At 39.8% G+C, this 14,367-nt stretch overlaps 2 protein-coding genes across 3 annotated transcripts in view; both read left to right on the plus strand.

Moving 5' to 3' along the window:
• The window catches only part of SLC12A1 (solute carrier family 12 member 1), a 43,911-nt gene extending 42,829 nt beyond the window's left edge, over positions 1-1,082 (plus strand). For both annotated transcript variants that reach the window (XM_062501780.1, XM_062501781.1), the window contains exons 25-26: positions 149-216; positions 947-1,082. In XM_062501780.1, coding sequence (XP_062357764.1) covers positions 149-216; positions 947-1,082 — 204 coding nt within the window. The remainder of the gene's footprint in view (positions 1-148; positions 217-946) is intronic.
• Positions 1,083-7,069: 5,987 nt separating this feature from the next.
• On the plus strand, positions 7,070-13,867 carry DUT (deoxyuridine triphosphatase). The gene is made up of 7 exons (XM_062501335.1): positions 7,070-7,171; positions 7,723-7,885; positions 9,359-9,450; positions 10,535-10,579; positions 11,943-12,017; positions 12,960-13,030; positions 13,448-13,867. The coding sequence occupies exons 2-7, from the start codon at positions 7,725-7,727 to the stop codon at positions 13,502-13,504; spliced, it is 501 nt and encodes a 166-aa protein (XP_062357319.1). The 5' UTR covers positions 7,070-7,171; positions 7,723-7,724; the 3' UTR covers positions 13,505-13,867.
• The last annotated feature ends 500 nt before the right edge of the window (positions 13,868-14,367 follow it).

Consider the following 14,367-nt stretch of genomic DNA (forward strand, 5'->3'; position numbering starts at 1 on the left):
CCCAGAGCAGACCTGGCTTTCAGTGCTGCCAAAGCAGCAGCAGAAAATCTTGCAGGCAAGGGGGAGTGTAGAAGTCTATAAGACACCAGAACTGAGGATCACTGACCTGAAAGAAGAAAACTTCTTTTCCCTGTTGTGTTTTAATCAGAGTTACCGCCAAGTCCGTCTGAATGAACTCTTACAAGAACATTCGAGAGCAGCCAACCTCATTGTCCTGTGAGTTGCAAGAGTTTTGATTCTAAGAAAAATGTGTAATGGGATTCTGAACTCAAGCTGCAGAAATCCTTGTGTTAATTCACTGAGCACAAAAGTAATCTTTTAAGTACCTCCTGGAGGACTTGCATCTGGACTGATGGTTCTCTGCGACTGCACTGAATATGAATCTTTCCTGGTGATGAAGCAATTGCATCAAGGAAAAGAGGCCACCAATAAAATTACCCCAAAAAGGCCCTTTCCAGAATAAATTTTTATTTACAGACACATTTCTTATACACAGCTTCCATAAATTAGCTTGCACTTGTGATGCACAGATAAACCTCTACAGTTCTATTAATTCAGTCTCAAAAAAAGGGGTGCTCACGTAATGCTTACAATAAATTGACCCATATTTCAGAACTCCCATCTCACCATAACTGCAGATCAGAAAATAGGCTGATGGACTGCAAAACTGTGCATGTGTTGCATTTTTATCCTGTTTAAAAAATCATGCTATGTGTGAGTCCTGATTCCAAAAATATTCTTTACCAGTTTAAGGCTACAATCACAAGCAGTTCACGTCCAGTACCATCAGGTGAGCAAGGGTTTGCAAATTATGATATCAAAACACTCTTGTAGTCTAATTATATCAGAGTTGTATATGAACAGTTATGTTTTCTGCTTTTTATTTAACGAAAAGCCTGGGCTACCCCTGCTTTCATAATGATAATTTTTCCCTCTGCCCAAACAGGAGCCTCCCTGTGGCAAGAAAAGGAGCAGTGTCTGATTACCTGTACATGGCTTGGCTGGAAATTCTCTCCAAGAACCTTCCTCCAATCTTAATGGTCAGAGGCAACCACAAAAATGTACTGACTTTCTATTCTTAGAAAAACATCAATGCCTGGAATATGCCTTACTTGATTCCAACAGCTACATTTTTAATGGCAATGGTTCATTAAAGACATACTAATTTAATACAAATCTAAATCTTCAATAACTGACAGAAATTTTTTCAAAAATCCAAAGCAACACAGCAAAGAATTAGAACAAAAATGTCAAATGTGGGTCCCTGATGGTGTTACACTCCAGTACAGGCAAAAGAAGGAAAATCTATGTATATGTCATATGAGACAACATATATTTTGAGCATACAAAGAAGAAATTCTTCTGATTTTATAAGGTATTGAAAAATTTTGTGATATTTATCCTGGAAAGCAAGAATTAACTGTGATAATACAGAAAGCATTAAATCTCTAAATAATTATTTCAAATTGCACTATCATAGTTGCTAATGAGCACACAGTAGGATTACAATGAAATGCATCAACTTGTGAGACAAAAATCTGTATGGCATCCGTCAGGTGCAAGTCATGAACTGATAGGATGCAAGTAGAATACCTGCAATGCTTTTAGATTTTAATACTGTCAAATTAAAACCTGTGCCTACAGCAGATGCTTTTACCTAAAATGTTCTGCTAAATTAAACTAATTCAAATACTTCTAATTTAGTGACAAACAAAAAAAATTAGATATATAAAAATATGGACTCCATTACAAGACTTCATAACGCATTGTCAAGTTCTGGCATAAAATTTAATGTGTGACTGAAATAATTAAATGTGGTAAGTAAATTTCACAAAAAAATTAGTAAAACACTAACTATTCTGACAATTTTTGCTATGAATGTTAGGGTCAACATAATCTGACATTATACATTTGGATAATATTTACAGTGATTTATGTGATTAGAAAACCACAAAAACTCATTAGCTGAGTTGAATGCCTTATTTTTGATTTATATAAAAGAATTCTCTCTTTTCTGACTTTCTAAATAATATTAATTATACACTAACTTAAAATAAAGGCAATTCATTAAGTTGTGTATTTTTTCTATTTTCCACTCTGCAATGTTATGGTACTTTATAATTTCAGCTGTCAAGAAAAGCAGCTTCACTTTTTAATGGGTAAAGCTATATCGTATGTGTAAGCACTATTTAAATTAAAGACCATGAAGGAACATGGCTAATTTATTTTCTGTAGTCCTGCAAATCCTTTGAAAAGATCGACCAGCATTTAAGCCTCATGAAAACCAGGGAACGCTGAATTTCACTAAATGTATATTTTAAAGCAGGCCTCAGCTTCCATCTTGCTTGACTTATTAGAACTTGTAGTGCATTTAACACTCCATCTCCAAAAATGACAAATATTTAATATTCATCTTCTGAGTTCAACAACAGCAATTCAGCAGAACATGGTAATGAAGCCCAGTAATCCATGCTTTATTTTCTCCACCTATTAAAGACAGGATATTAAATATTGGTATTTTCTCATGTTCTTCCTTTGCTTCTTATACATTTACAATCAGGCTGAAGAATCACTTTACAATCTGATTGCATTACACAGAAGTTTCCTCCATACACCAGACTTCCTGCACAACTCTGAGCAAACCAAAGCTCACATTCTGCACCTACAAAACAAGAATATTCTCATTCTTCACAGTGATGTCAGCAGTGATACTGGAGCTTCTTACATGTTGCCAGGTCCTTGCAGCTCCTTGTAGAATGGCAATGGTCACCACCCTCTCCACCTCCCTCACACCACAGATACAATCAGAATGGCACCCAGCCAAAACCAAGCTTTTAGGGAGGCTCTACTCAGATTTTAAGTGTTTCTTATCACAATCCACACAAGGACCTGGAGGAATTATACACCTCTATTAAGTCCTTTAATTATGTACATGATTGACGATTGTTTCCTAAATATTTCCCCAAGTACTGTAATTCTCAATCGATAGGGAACATTGACCCAAACTGTTCTGAGGGCCCTAAGCAGATCCAAAAAGAGAATGAGCACAGAATGAACCAGCGATGGCACTTTCAATACTATTCACACTTTTCTTTCACAAACACACTGCTGTGGGAATTGCAAAAATAAATCACAAGAGGTAACTTTCTAAGTAAATAGTTACCAAAAACTAAGTACTAACATACACATTACTATAAAATTTCTTGCTTCCTCTACAGTGAACAATTAGATGTACCCACACAACAGTGGGTACAATAGGATAAACTCAGGATGCAACAGCTCTTAACTACCTGAAGGTGCTATTTCCACAAATTCACAAGTAGTTTAAACAAAGTATCTTCCTAGCAGCTTCTACTTCCTGCTCCTCATCATGTTTTCTGAATGTGTGTGGACCAATTTGGAAGAGTATTCTAATTATGGACTATCTTAAATTGCAACTTAAATTGCAAAATCTTTAGTCCACCTACCTCATTTCCAACTCTGTAAGAGACACTTATTTATATAAGTTATAACAAGTAAACATAAAACATGTGCTGAATTTTAATCATCAAGTTAGTAACTAAACTCTTAATTACGTGTTTTACTATCTCTAGAAAAAAATACAGCTCTAATGCAGTCTAGCATATTTTTAGCTTATATCACACTACCAGTTCCACAAGTTCATATAATTCAGGCTGGATTTGGGCAGCCACTACAAAAGCAAGTACAAGTAAAGTGACCAGGGACATTTAAGTGTGAAAATACTATTGCTATGAAGCAAGGACAAAGAATATTTTAAATTTTGTTCAAAGCCTAGGCACAGCTAAGCTTGTGCCTATGGGCCTGTTAAAATGATCCACTATGGTTCCTCTCATCAGTGAATCTTACCTTTCCTTCCTAAGATTAGTGGAGGAGCTCCAACAGGTATCACAGAAGGCATTTAATCATAGTTCAGAGATTACACTTTCCTGAAATCTTTTTACAACCACTGGGAAGTTGCCCATCTTGATCACATACCCCTAAAGCAGAGTCCAGATTATGCTGTCTAGAACAGCATTCTTCCAATGTGCCTTTCACAAGATTTTTCAGTCCCCAACAGAGACTCTTGTTGAGGGGATTATTTCTTTATTTTATTTTTAAATCAGCTATCCAACAGTGCAAGTAGAAAAGCTACCAAACCAAAAAGGCACTCCATTGTGAGGATAAACAACTGCAAGTACACTGCAAAAAGCATGTTGTTATCCTATTTCACACTCAGAGGAGTTTCCACTCAATCTTCATCATCACAAAGTACAAAGCTCCAGGCACCATCATAGGAAATTTCATCAGTCTAAAACCTCTGCAATTTTTGTTGCATCTTTGAAAAGCCCTACCAAAAGCTTTTCTGACTAAGCAATACTAATCCTCAGTAAACCTAGACATTTCATTTTTTTTTACTCTTTTTTTCCCAATTCTATATGGGACTTCATATTTTTTCATCAAAAGCAGTTTCAGCAACTGATCAGGAGTTTATAAGCAAGAGACATCAACAGGTAACAGGAATCAGCACTGCAGTTGTATGTACAGGGCAAACAGCTGCAAGCAGTCATAGCTACTACTGACCCATTTAACTTCCCTTAGCTGTTTGCCACCTCCCCTCAGGAAGGGGTCCCTGACCTATCAGCAAAGGTGGGGGAATAGAATGTGAGTAACCCTCAACATTTTCAGTTTGAACTTCAGGAGTCTCCCTCAAACTTCTTCCTCTGTTAATCTGGCTGTCATTGGACTTCAATTAAGTGAGTGTAGATCACTCCAAGATCCTGCTCTCTCCCTTGTTACCTCTCCAACTCTTGGCAGCAGAGCAAACCAGTGCTGCAGCTCTTTGCTAAATGAGTGACTCATCCCTCAAGTTACAGATGAGGAAAATCAAGGTTTTGCAAGTGTGCTTCAGCAGAGGTCAGGGCACTTCAAACATCTGTTCAAACATGCTCTTCAAACATCTGTTCATGTGGGTACCTAGGGCACAGCCCCTTGGCAGCTGTGTGGGCCATGGAGACATTGTGGCCAGCATTGCTCAGGGAACACCTCATACTGGCCTTGGCTCTGCAAGGAAAATGAAAACAAACAAATACAGGGAGTTGCAGCTCACATTGTCCACAAACAAGTGCAATAACCCACACTCATGTCATTGCTGGAATTTGATCAGAAGAAATTAGGTTTCAAACAAAATCAAACACACTAAGGTTGTCTGGAACAGAGTAAAAAGCAATGGCAAAATTCCACAACCCCCACACTGTACTGCAAACATGCAGTCAAAAACAGAGTTTCATTATAAACAGACAACATCATAACAGCCTTTATAAAGTACAAACCTTAATCATTGTGAAAGAGACAGCTGTGCTAAGTAAGAAGGGGATGGGAAGTTACTCTTTTTAAGCCATGGTTTTCTTCTAATAAAAATCCCCATTTTAACACTAAAACTTCAGTGGGAAGAATTTTGTGGCTGCTGCCCCTGAAAGAGGCTCTGTTTCTTTCTGTGTACAACAAAGCAGCCTCCACTCCTGCTCTCAGTCCAGGGAAAAAGGCAGATGATTTCAGTCTATCTTAGTACTGTTTTTTAAAGTCAGGAGGAAATGCCTGATGGAGAGCAGCACTTATCATCAATCTGGAATGCAAGAAGGTTTACTGACTATCCACAGAGCTAGCAGCACATTCCCAGAACCAAGGTAAACTTGGTTTTAGAATTCCAGCGTAAGGCTTGGGGGGGGGGGGGGGGGGGGAGGGGGTTTCCCCTTGTAAAGATCTGGGAAAAAACAAGCGTGACTCAGCTGAGTCCTCTCTCCTTAGTAGTATTCCTGGGCGAGTCCTCCTCTTTATTGTTAATGGGGTTAAAGGCTACCTCAAGCACAGTTTAGAACCCAGGCTGCCTCACTAGGCCTGGTCATTCATAAAATTGGTCCTTTTCTACACTATAATGCAGGACACACTCATAACCTCTATAATAAATAAACATTTACAATTAGATGTTAGTTTGATACTTTGATTAGATTGATAACTCCAATTCCTATAAACTTCAATTTTTGGATAGCTTACATCAAAGTCATAAAATATTTTAAGTATTTTTTTCACATGGGTCTGTGTTACATGCATATTCTCTTTCAAACAGTGCATACTATTTAGACTGAAAAGACTGAACATGAATAAAAGCAAGCACAAATTGGGACATTCTTAAAAATACCTTTCACAACTGAACTGCAACGTGTAGCAAAGGTTTCACTGCCATCTGGCTGCATTTAGAAAATGTAACATAGAAAAAGAGACAATCACACACACATAAGAGTTTAAGACAAAAATCACAAAGACCAGTTGTTTGACAAAATCTAGACCAGCCAGAAGAATCCAAAAGTCTGTAGCAATTTTGTGGAGTGAAATACCTCCTTCAGCCTCCCAAGGGGCAGTTTTGAAACTATGAATCCAATGGATAGTCTTTTCAGCCCAGAGCAGAGAGCCATAGGGGAAATTCAGGAAATTCCCTATTCCTACGGATATAGGTATGTCCTGTAAAATGCATCTATATATCCTACACAGATATAGATATGTAGATAGAAAGACATATATATAGGAAAAATAGAGGGGAAATTACATCATAAATGGAATGGCAAGAGGGTGGAGAGTATTAAAGACAGTGAAATAAGAAGTCTTCTGCTCCACGACACAACAGGGCAGGCCAAGCACTGGCAAGTCTTCCCATCCACCGCATCGTCAAGAATTGTTCTCCTTTCACAAAGCAAACGCTTCTGTCACGGCCTGACCATTTCTGAAGGAGTCTCTCCGCCTGTGCGCAACGCGCTCTAAGATCCGCTTTAACAGCAGGACTAGACTGGATGCCCTCCAGAGGTCCCTCCCAGCTCCAACCTGCCCGTGACTGTGGGAGGACAGCGGCTGTTTGCAGGCCGCGGGGCAGCCCGCAGTGCTCAGCCGCCCCGGCTGTGCGATGCTGGAACGAGGACGTCCCCGCGCCTCCCCTGAGGGCCCCCCGCGCCAGCCCCGGCCCCGCCCGCCCGTGCAGCCGCAATCGCGTCCCCCGGCAACGCCGCGCGGCCCGCGGGGTCCGACCGCCAGCCCTCGGCAGCGCCGCCGCCGCTTCCCGAGGAGAGCCGCAGGCCGGGCTGATGCCCGAGGAGTTGCCCCGGCAGGAAGAGCCCGGGCCGAGGTAGAACGGGGCACCGGCAACTCCGCCCGCGCCCCACGAGCCATGCGGACCCCGGCGGGAAGCGCCGGGCGAGCGGTCCATGGCGCGCTTCCCACACGGTGGCGGCGGCACTATGTTGGCCCGGTGCCTCCGGTGGCTCCGGCACCCTTGCGGGCGCTGTAAGGAGGGGTGGAGGAGTTTCGGGGTAGCACACCCTGCCTAGCCCGCAGCCCTCGGGGGCTCTGGGGGGAATAGGCGCTCCCCAGCCGCCCCACGGGCACGCTCTGCAGCTCGTGGGCCGCCCGGCTGCAAAGCAGTGGCTGCGGTTTGGGGCGATGGGCGAACCCCGCCTCACACCCGGGGCGGGATTCTCAGTGCGGGAGCGGGGCGCCCGGGAGGAGTTGGGCTAGGCCATTCTCACCGAGGGGGGAATGGGGTTGCGCTGCACGCGGAGAGGCCGCAGACGGGCCGGTTTCCCCCCCTGCTCCTGCCCCCGTGGGTCGCGCCGGGTTTTGGCGGGGTTTTCGGCGGGCGGATGGCCGTCCCTCACGGCGTCTCTTCCGGTCCCTCAGCCATGCCCGCCTCTGAAGCCGTGCCGCAGCCGTCCCCCAGCAAGAAGCAGAAGGGGTCGGGTCTTGGAGAGGTCTCCACGCGGCTCCGCTTCACCAAGCTGTCCGAGAACGCCTTCGCCCCCTCCAGGGGCTCCGCGCGGTCTGCGGGCTATGATCTGTATAGGTGAGGGAGGGTGAGGGTGCGGCACCGGGGGCGGGAGCCCGCGCTCGATGCTGCCCCGCTCGGCGAACCCTGGGCAGGGGCTCCGGCGGCTGAGAAGGCTCTTGTGGCCTCTTGCCGAGCTGAGCCTCCGGACAGTCTCGTTGGCCATGCGGGAGAGGAGGCCAGAGCTGACCTAGTCCTAAGCTCCTTTGCTCCTCCATCCCTGATTACTTACGGGTATCTGGGGTCCAGCCATGTTACAGCATTGATCTCATCACGCACAGAGCCAGTCGTTGGCTAAAGGTCAGGCTTGACAGAGCATCTAGACTTGCTGTTGATGCTCACATTGGCCAGGTTGTGTTCCTATTGAAAGGAAAAAATGGTAGTGCACTTGGGCCCTCCTTGGCAGCTTTTGTGCTTTTCTGCTTTCCTCTTGGCTCCAGGGTTGCTGCCTGCCAAAGGGCGTTGTAGCAGTTTGATAGTGCTCCTAGCTGGAAACTACCTGAGTTGACATACAGACTTATGTTTTGGTTTGTTTGAATTAAAAATGGCCCTTATTCAATGGCTTTCACTATGTTCATTCTCTGTACAGAACATCTGTAGCTGGGCTTGTGGTTGTTTGCTTAAGTGCTTCTGTGATCAAGACACTAGTTTTGAACAAGTGAACTTGGCTGCCACCACTTTTAACTTACTTTTTGTAGTATTATGTAGAATAACCAGCCTTTTTCTTCCTTCATCTCTCTGACTTCTTTCCTGAAGATTTACTACACCATACTTTACCCTTTTTTCTTTTTATCCCTTTCAGTTCACCAGGTTTGTTTTTGTTCTTCCAGTGTTGCACGATAGACCTGGAAAAAGTCTGTTTTATAGAAATTCTTTCAGTGCTTCCCAGTATTTAAAAAACAGTTCTTCATCAATGTCAAAATATGACAAGTATTACCACCAGTGCTTTTCATTAGGCTTCCAGTTGGGTAGCTTCAGCAAGTTCTTAAAATCTCTGTAGTTCAGAGTTCTCAGGATAATTATGTGAATCCTGAACTGTCAGACTGCTTAGAAAAAAACAGTGCCACCTAAAAGTTAACTTAATAGATTATTAATTTTGATGACAACTAGTTAATCTTAGAAAGCTTAATCAGACTGTATTATCCATAAGTTTCTGCTTTTGCACAAAAAATGTACAACCATGTTCACCTAATGGTTACTTTAAAGTTAAATTTGTATTTTTTGTCTATCTTATCAATTAAAAAAGCATTTCAAACTGGCAGTTGCCAGGAGTGTGCTGTTCAAATGACACTTCTGGAATCTTAAACTACCACCATCAGAATGGCAACATCTTGTGTTTTATGATCTGCATTAAATTTTGCAAATCTGTATTTAAATTTCGTGGTATAAATTCCCAGGCAGATTAATTCGGGGTAATTTTGTACCTTAAGTTTACAGTAAAGGAACTTTAAAAGTATCCTCTATAAACTGCTGTTTCTTTCTTTAATGTAGTGCCTATGACTGTGTGATACCACCCATGGAAAAGGCTGTGGTAAAAACAGACATTCAAATAGCACTTCCTTCTGGGTGCTATGGCCGAGTAGGTGAGTACACAGCTGTGAAAAAGCTGCAGAGTCATTCCAGAACAGGTTTGACACCATCTTCACATTTAGATTCTGCCTCAAGCTTTCAGAATTAATCTACACAAGAAAGGGATGCCATGTGAGTGTGGGATTTACTAAATCTTGTAATAGAGATTTTCCTGTTACCTGTTGTCAGATACATTTGAGGTTTTGTTGTATGTCAAGTGACAAAAGGATGATCAGCAAAAATGCCTGTACTCTACCTACAAGTTTATAGGCTCTGCAGTAGTTCATTATTTCTCTGCAGTTTCAGAATTCAGATCACAAATACTAATAGGTAATGGACATACAGAAAATGCATCCCTACATGTTTAAAATTAACCCCAGAGGACCAGTGTTGTAGTATTTGATTACATATTGTGACAGAATAGTTGAGAGAACCTATACAAGATATTCTGTTTATTTTTTTGCATTCTTTATCTGAGTTATGTATAAATTCTTAAAAAAAAAAAAAAAAAAAGCAATAGCCATTCCAGTGGAAGAACATGATCAGAGTTAGCCATGTCCTTTAATGTAAAAGAACTCATGCATTTCTCTTACCTCAAAGAAGGTTTTGAAGATTATATAACTTTTAGCTTCTCATCACAGTAGACTAAGGTAAGTGAAAACCCAAATCCCCACACATAATCTATCTGTGTATAATACTGCCTAGGAAATTGCTTGCCAAATATTGTTTTCCTTCATAACTTCATTGACCTAATACTCTTTTGAGATGATGCTGAAGCAGTGAGTCATTGAAAATAAACCAAGATTACACAGCCTTTGTCGGCTCTGGTTGCTTTCCTTGGAGATTGCTACTCTGCAATTGCAGGTCAAATAAAGATATGTTTCATCTCTTAAAGATTGCAATTTTATTGTAGCCTGTTGTAGCTGTTGTTCTGTTTAATAGATACGTAAACTCTTACAGTAATTCCTGTAATAAATTTATTTTAAAAAGACTAGAAGCAATTGTCATTGCCACAACTCTGTGCAAACACACTATATAACCTATAAATACCATCTTTTAAAAGAAATAACTTGTAATACTTAAGAAATTCTTTTATAGCACCACGTTCTGGTTTAGCTGCAAAGCACTTCATTGATGTTGGAGGTAAGCTTTTTGTTCTTTTTATTAAGACTTAGTAAATATTGATCACAGAAGTGCCTTAGTTTCACACTGTAATGTGCAAATAAATGATGGTTTCTTGGGTAGTCTAGCAAAAGGAGATACCTGGGTAACATCTGAGAGAGACAGGTCATCATAATTATGTTAAAACTTGCTTAATTATAGAAAAGATTACTGATTTTTTAAAATAATAATTGTATCGTCCTTCTGTAGGCAGGATGCCTGCCATAGAAGTTATTTTTTGGCTTAGGCATTAAGGATGACATATATGCTGGTTTCTCCCTTTTTTAACCAGCAAGTTAATTTGAGAATTGCATGTTTTTTTTACATTTTCAAAACTCAGGAGATACTCCCACTGTTACTAGCACTAACCTTAATTAGGAAGCTGTTCAGAAATGCCATTGGAGTAACCCAAAAACATTACGTAAGAGAGCTGTATAAATACCTTTTCCACACTGGAACTAATGCAGAGATTGCATAGTAGCTATGGATCGTATGCACTACAAGTTTTTCAAAAGCTGAAGGAACTACTTTAAAATAGGTTTTTATTCTTAAATGTGCATTTTGTGGTTCAACATAAAAACTTCGAGGTACACTCATGCTACAGTTTCTTCTGGCGTTAGTAGTCTCTAATGGTAGTACTTTGTATAAGCTCAGGAATGTCTTGGAATAGCATTTAATTTTAGTATTTAAATTGTTTCTGCAAGTAGACTTCAAAATACTTACTTGGGACCACAGGAAGGCCCAAATTCATGTTTTCTACTGGAAATACATTTCCTCTATCTGAGAGAAAAAAACTAAAGCAGAAAATAATTATTTTAATGTGCACTGGTAGCTAATCTTCTGAGCTATGTAATTAATACAGTCATACAAAATACAAGAGTTATAGTCTTGGTACTTGAACATAGCTGTATGACAATCATTTCCTTACAGCTCTGATTCTGATACCTTGCCAGAGGTACAGGATTTGTATCTCTGCAAATCCATAGCTCTCAAATGAAATATTAGAGTTAAGAACAGATTTCTGTTTGACACTGAAAGAGCTGAAGTTAGCAGAACAAATGGAGCCTGAATTTGGTCCAACTGTCTTGATTTTAGATAAGAGTATTACTACTAAAATTAGTAGTACGGTGGTAAAGCACTTCTTGACATGTGATAGTGTTTTTCAGTTCCTTTTGCAAGACTGATTAGCATTTTTAGATATCTCAGTATTTGCATATATAGTTTTGCATCAGAAGTATAAAGGAAGTCACTATGAGATATGGAATCATTTATTAATCTAAACTTTATCTAGTTATACACTGACGTTTACTAACTGGGTATGTCTTGAAATTCTTTCTCATGACAGCTGGTGTTATTGATGAGGATTACAGAGGAAATGTTGGTGTGGTACTGTTCAACTTTGGCAAGGAGACATTTGAAGGTAAGTGTTTAGCCTGGCAGAGCCTATTTTCAGCCATCTGACTGGGAATGAGAAACTTAACTTTTTCTTTAAAAGTTTATGCAGAGCTAGAACTAGCTGGGAACACTTTTCTTAGTTAAGAAAAACATAGATACTTAATAATGTCCTGTCAAGGGAACATGAAAAGATGCTGCTGATAGCAAATTAAGCAGCATGCAAAAATCCGCCCCCAAAAAACCACCACACCACCACAAAAGCAAACCAAAACATCCCTGCTTAGCTAAGCTTTAGATTAACCAGCTGTACTGAAATGCAACTTTGTATTAAGTTACTACCTTTCTCTGAAAAGAAAAATCAGCTGAGCAGTATTCGAGAAAAACTCCAGAATCCTGGGAAACATGAGTAACAGAGACAGGATTTTCCATTTATTATGCTGTCTTTCTGAAAGAAAGTTTTAAGTTTTTGCAGTTTTACGTTTTAGTGCCCAGTTACAAGATAGGTGCTTTGGTGGCCTCTTCTGCATCTTCACATCACAAGCTGCTTATGGAAGTTCTATGAGACAGATTGGTTACTAGTGAGAAACTGTTTTCCTTTTATCAGTTTCCCTTTCCCCCTCCCTAGATTCCTGGGTCTAGTTCAGAAAAAGGAACTACGTTATCCATACAGCTGTCTCTCCATCTCTGCAGTACTTGTACATAATGAACTTAAAATGCCAAAGTATGGCAGCAGGAATGAATGGAAAGGCCTTGAGCTGGTACAGCTGCTGACATTCACCTCAGAAGGACCAAACAAAAGTTTATCTTAACCTGTATTTTTCTGGGTCTGTTAACATCTGTTTAGCTAAGTTTCAAATAAGTGTTTTCACTTTTTCTTTATTCTGATATTTTTGAAAAGGGATTGTCTAAAATCTGTAATCATTGTTCACTTTTTGAAGGAACTAACAATATTTTAACTTCTCTGCAGTTAAAAAGGGGGATAGAATTGCCCAGCTCATCTGTGAACGCATTTATTATCCTGAGCTAGAAGAAGTTGAAGTAAGTTACCAAAGACACTTGTTTTTGCATTTTTCAGTGATTATTAAAAATACTTGTATATAAGATTAAATTTATTGTATAGATAAAAACTTGGCTAAAATTGCTTTCAGTGGTAAAACTGCATAGCAGCAGTGCTACCTGGATGAAAGTCTTGATTTTCTGAACATACTCGCTTGGATCTTTTTTCTTATTGGTAAGTTTTCAGAGTTTTTGAGAAACAGCTCACTATATACTAGAAATGGTTGTCTCATAAGCGTTTGTTTAACCTTGTACAAGAGATATTCTAAAGTGTCTCATACTTTTTTAGTTTCTTAATTACAGGTCTTGTTAGAAGTAAATGGTAGACAATATCTCTTGTATAGAAATAAAAGGCAAGTTAAGGCACTAAACCAGTTTATCATAATTGATATCTTTCAGGCTCTGGATGATACAGAACGTGGTGAAGGTGGTTTTGGCTCTACTGGAAAGAACTGAAAATTACTTGAATACACTTTCTATTTTTTTGTTATGCTATTTCTAAATTCTCATCTGAGTTAGAATTAGGGTTTTTGGAGTACATAAAAATATTTCAGGTTTTATTGAGACTTCTCTGTATCTGTCCTCCAGTGAATTTGTCTGCATAATGAGGAAATGTGCATGACTGGCTTGCCTTGTTACTAGGTGATGTATTTTCTTTCCAGATGTTTGGTCCTCAGCAATAAGAATGCATTGTTTATGTGGCAGTTATACTGCAATAAATAAAAAAATAACTTAATTATTTGTTTTATTTTACTCACCTAAAGTACAACAGCCGATTCTTCCCTGCCAAGTTTTTGTTAGACTTCTGAAAGCTATCTCCACATGGCTCAAGATTTCATACTGAGCCTGTTTCATACAGCATCAGTGACGGTATTGATAGGACTTCCCACTCTGACCCTTAAAGCAGAATAAGAAAAGATACTTAATATTGCATCCTCTACAACCTGTCCAAATACTTGTGTTTCTGCTCAAAGCTAAAGTTCTGACTTTGATCCTTAGCTGATCTTCAAGTGACCAATTTTTCAGCTCTCTTATATTAAAAGAAAAAGCAATACAGTGTTTGAGTTAAATAACACAATTAATCTGGAAGTAACTTCTATGTAGTAAATAAGAGCTATTAAATACACTGTTGAAATATTAATTACAAATTTATTAATATGTTACTGTACGGAAGAAAAATTCTTAATTATTGAAGCAGTGCATAGTTTGGTTTTTTAAGTTCACTTTTGTCCAGTTAAGAGAGAATTCTTTTGGAATCTGTCCTAAACTTGACCCAGTAAGTGTGAAGAATTTTTTAAATGACCCTAACTTTTAGGTGA

Source organism: Cinclus cinclus, chromosome 13, assembly GCF_963662255.1.
Source record: "Cinclus cinclus chromosome 13, bCinCin1.1, whole genome shotgun sequence".
In the NCBI taxonomy this organism is placed as follows: Eukaryota; Metazoa; Chordata; class Aves; order Passeriformes; family Cinclidae; genus Cinclus; species Cinclus cinclus.

Bases quoted from the DNA above. Each gene is read 5' to 3' on its own strand.
- DUT (XM_062501335.1), top strand. From the start codon at position 7,725: ATGCCCGCCTCTGAAGCCGTGCCGCAGCCGTCCCCCAGCAAGAAGCAG. The intron at 12,018-12,959 runs GTAAGTGTTTAG...ACTTCTCTGCAG, and splicing joins TGGCAAGGAGACATTTGAAG to TTAAAAAGGGGGATAGAATT. The intron at 13,031-13,447 runs GTAAGTTACCAA...GATATCTTTCAG, and splicing joins CTGAGCTAGAAGAAGTTGAA to GCTCTGGATGATACAGAACG.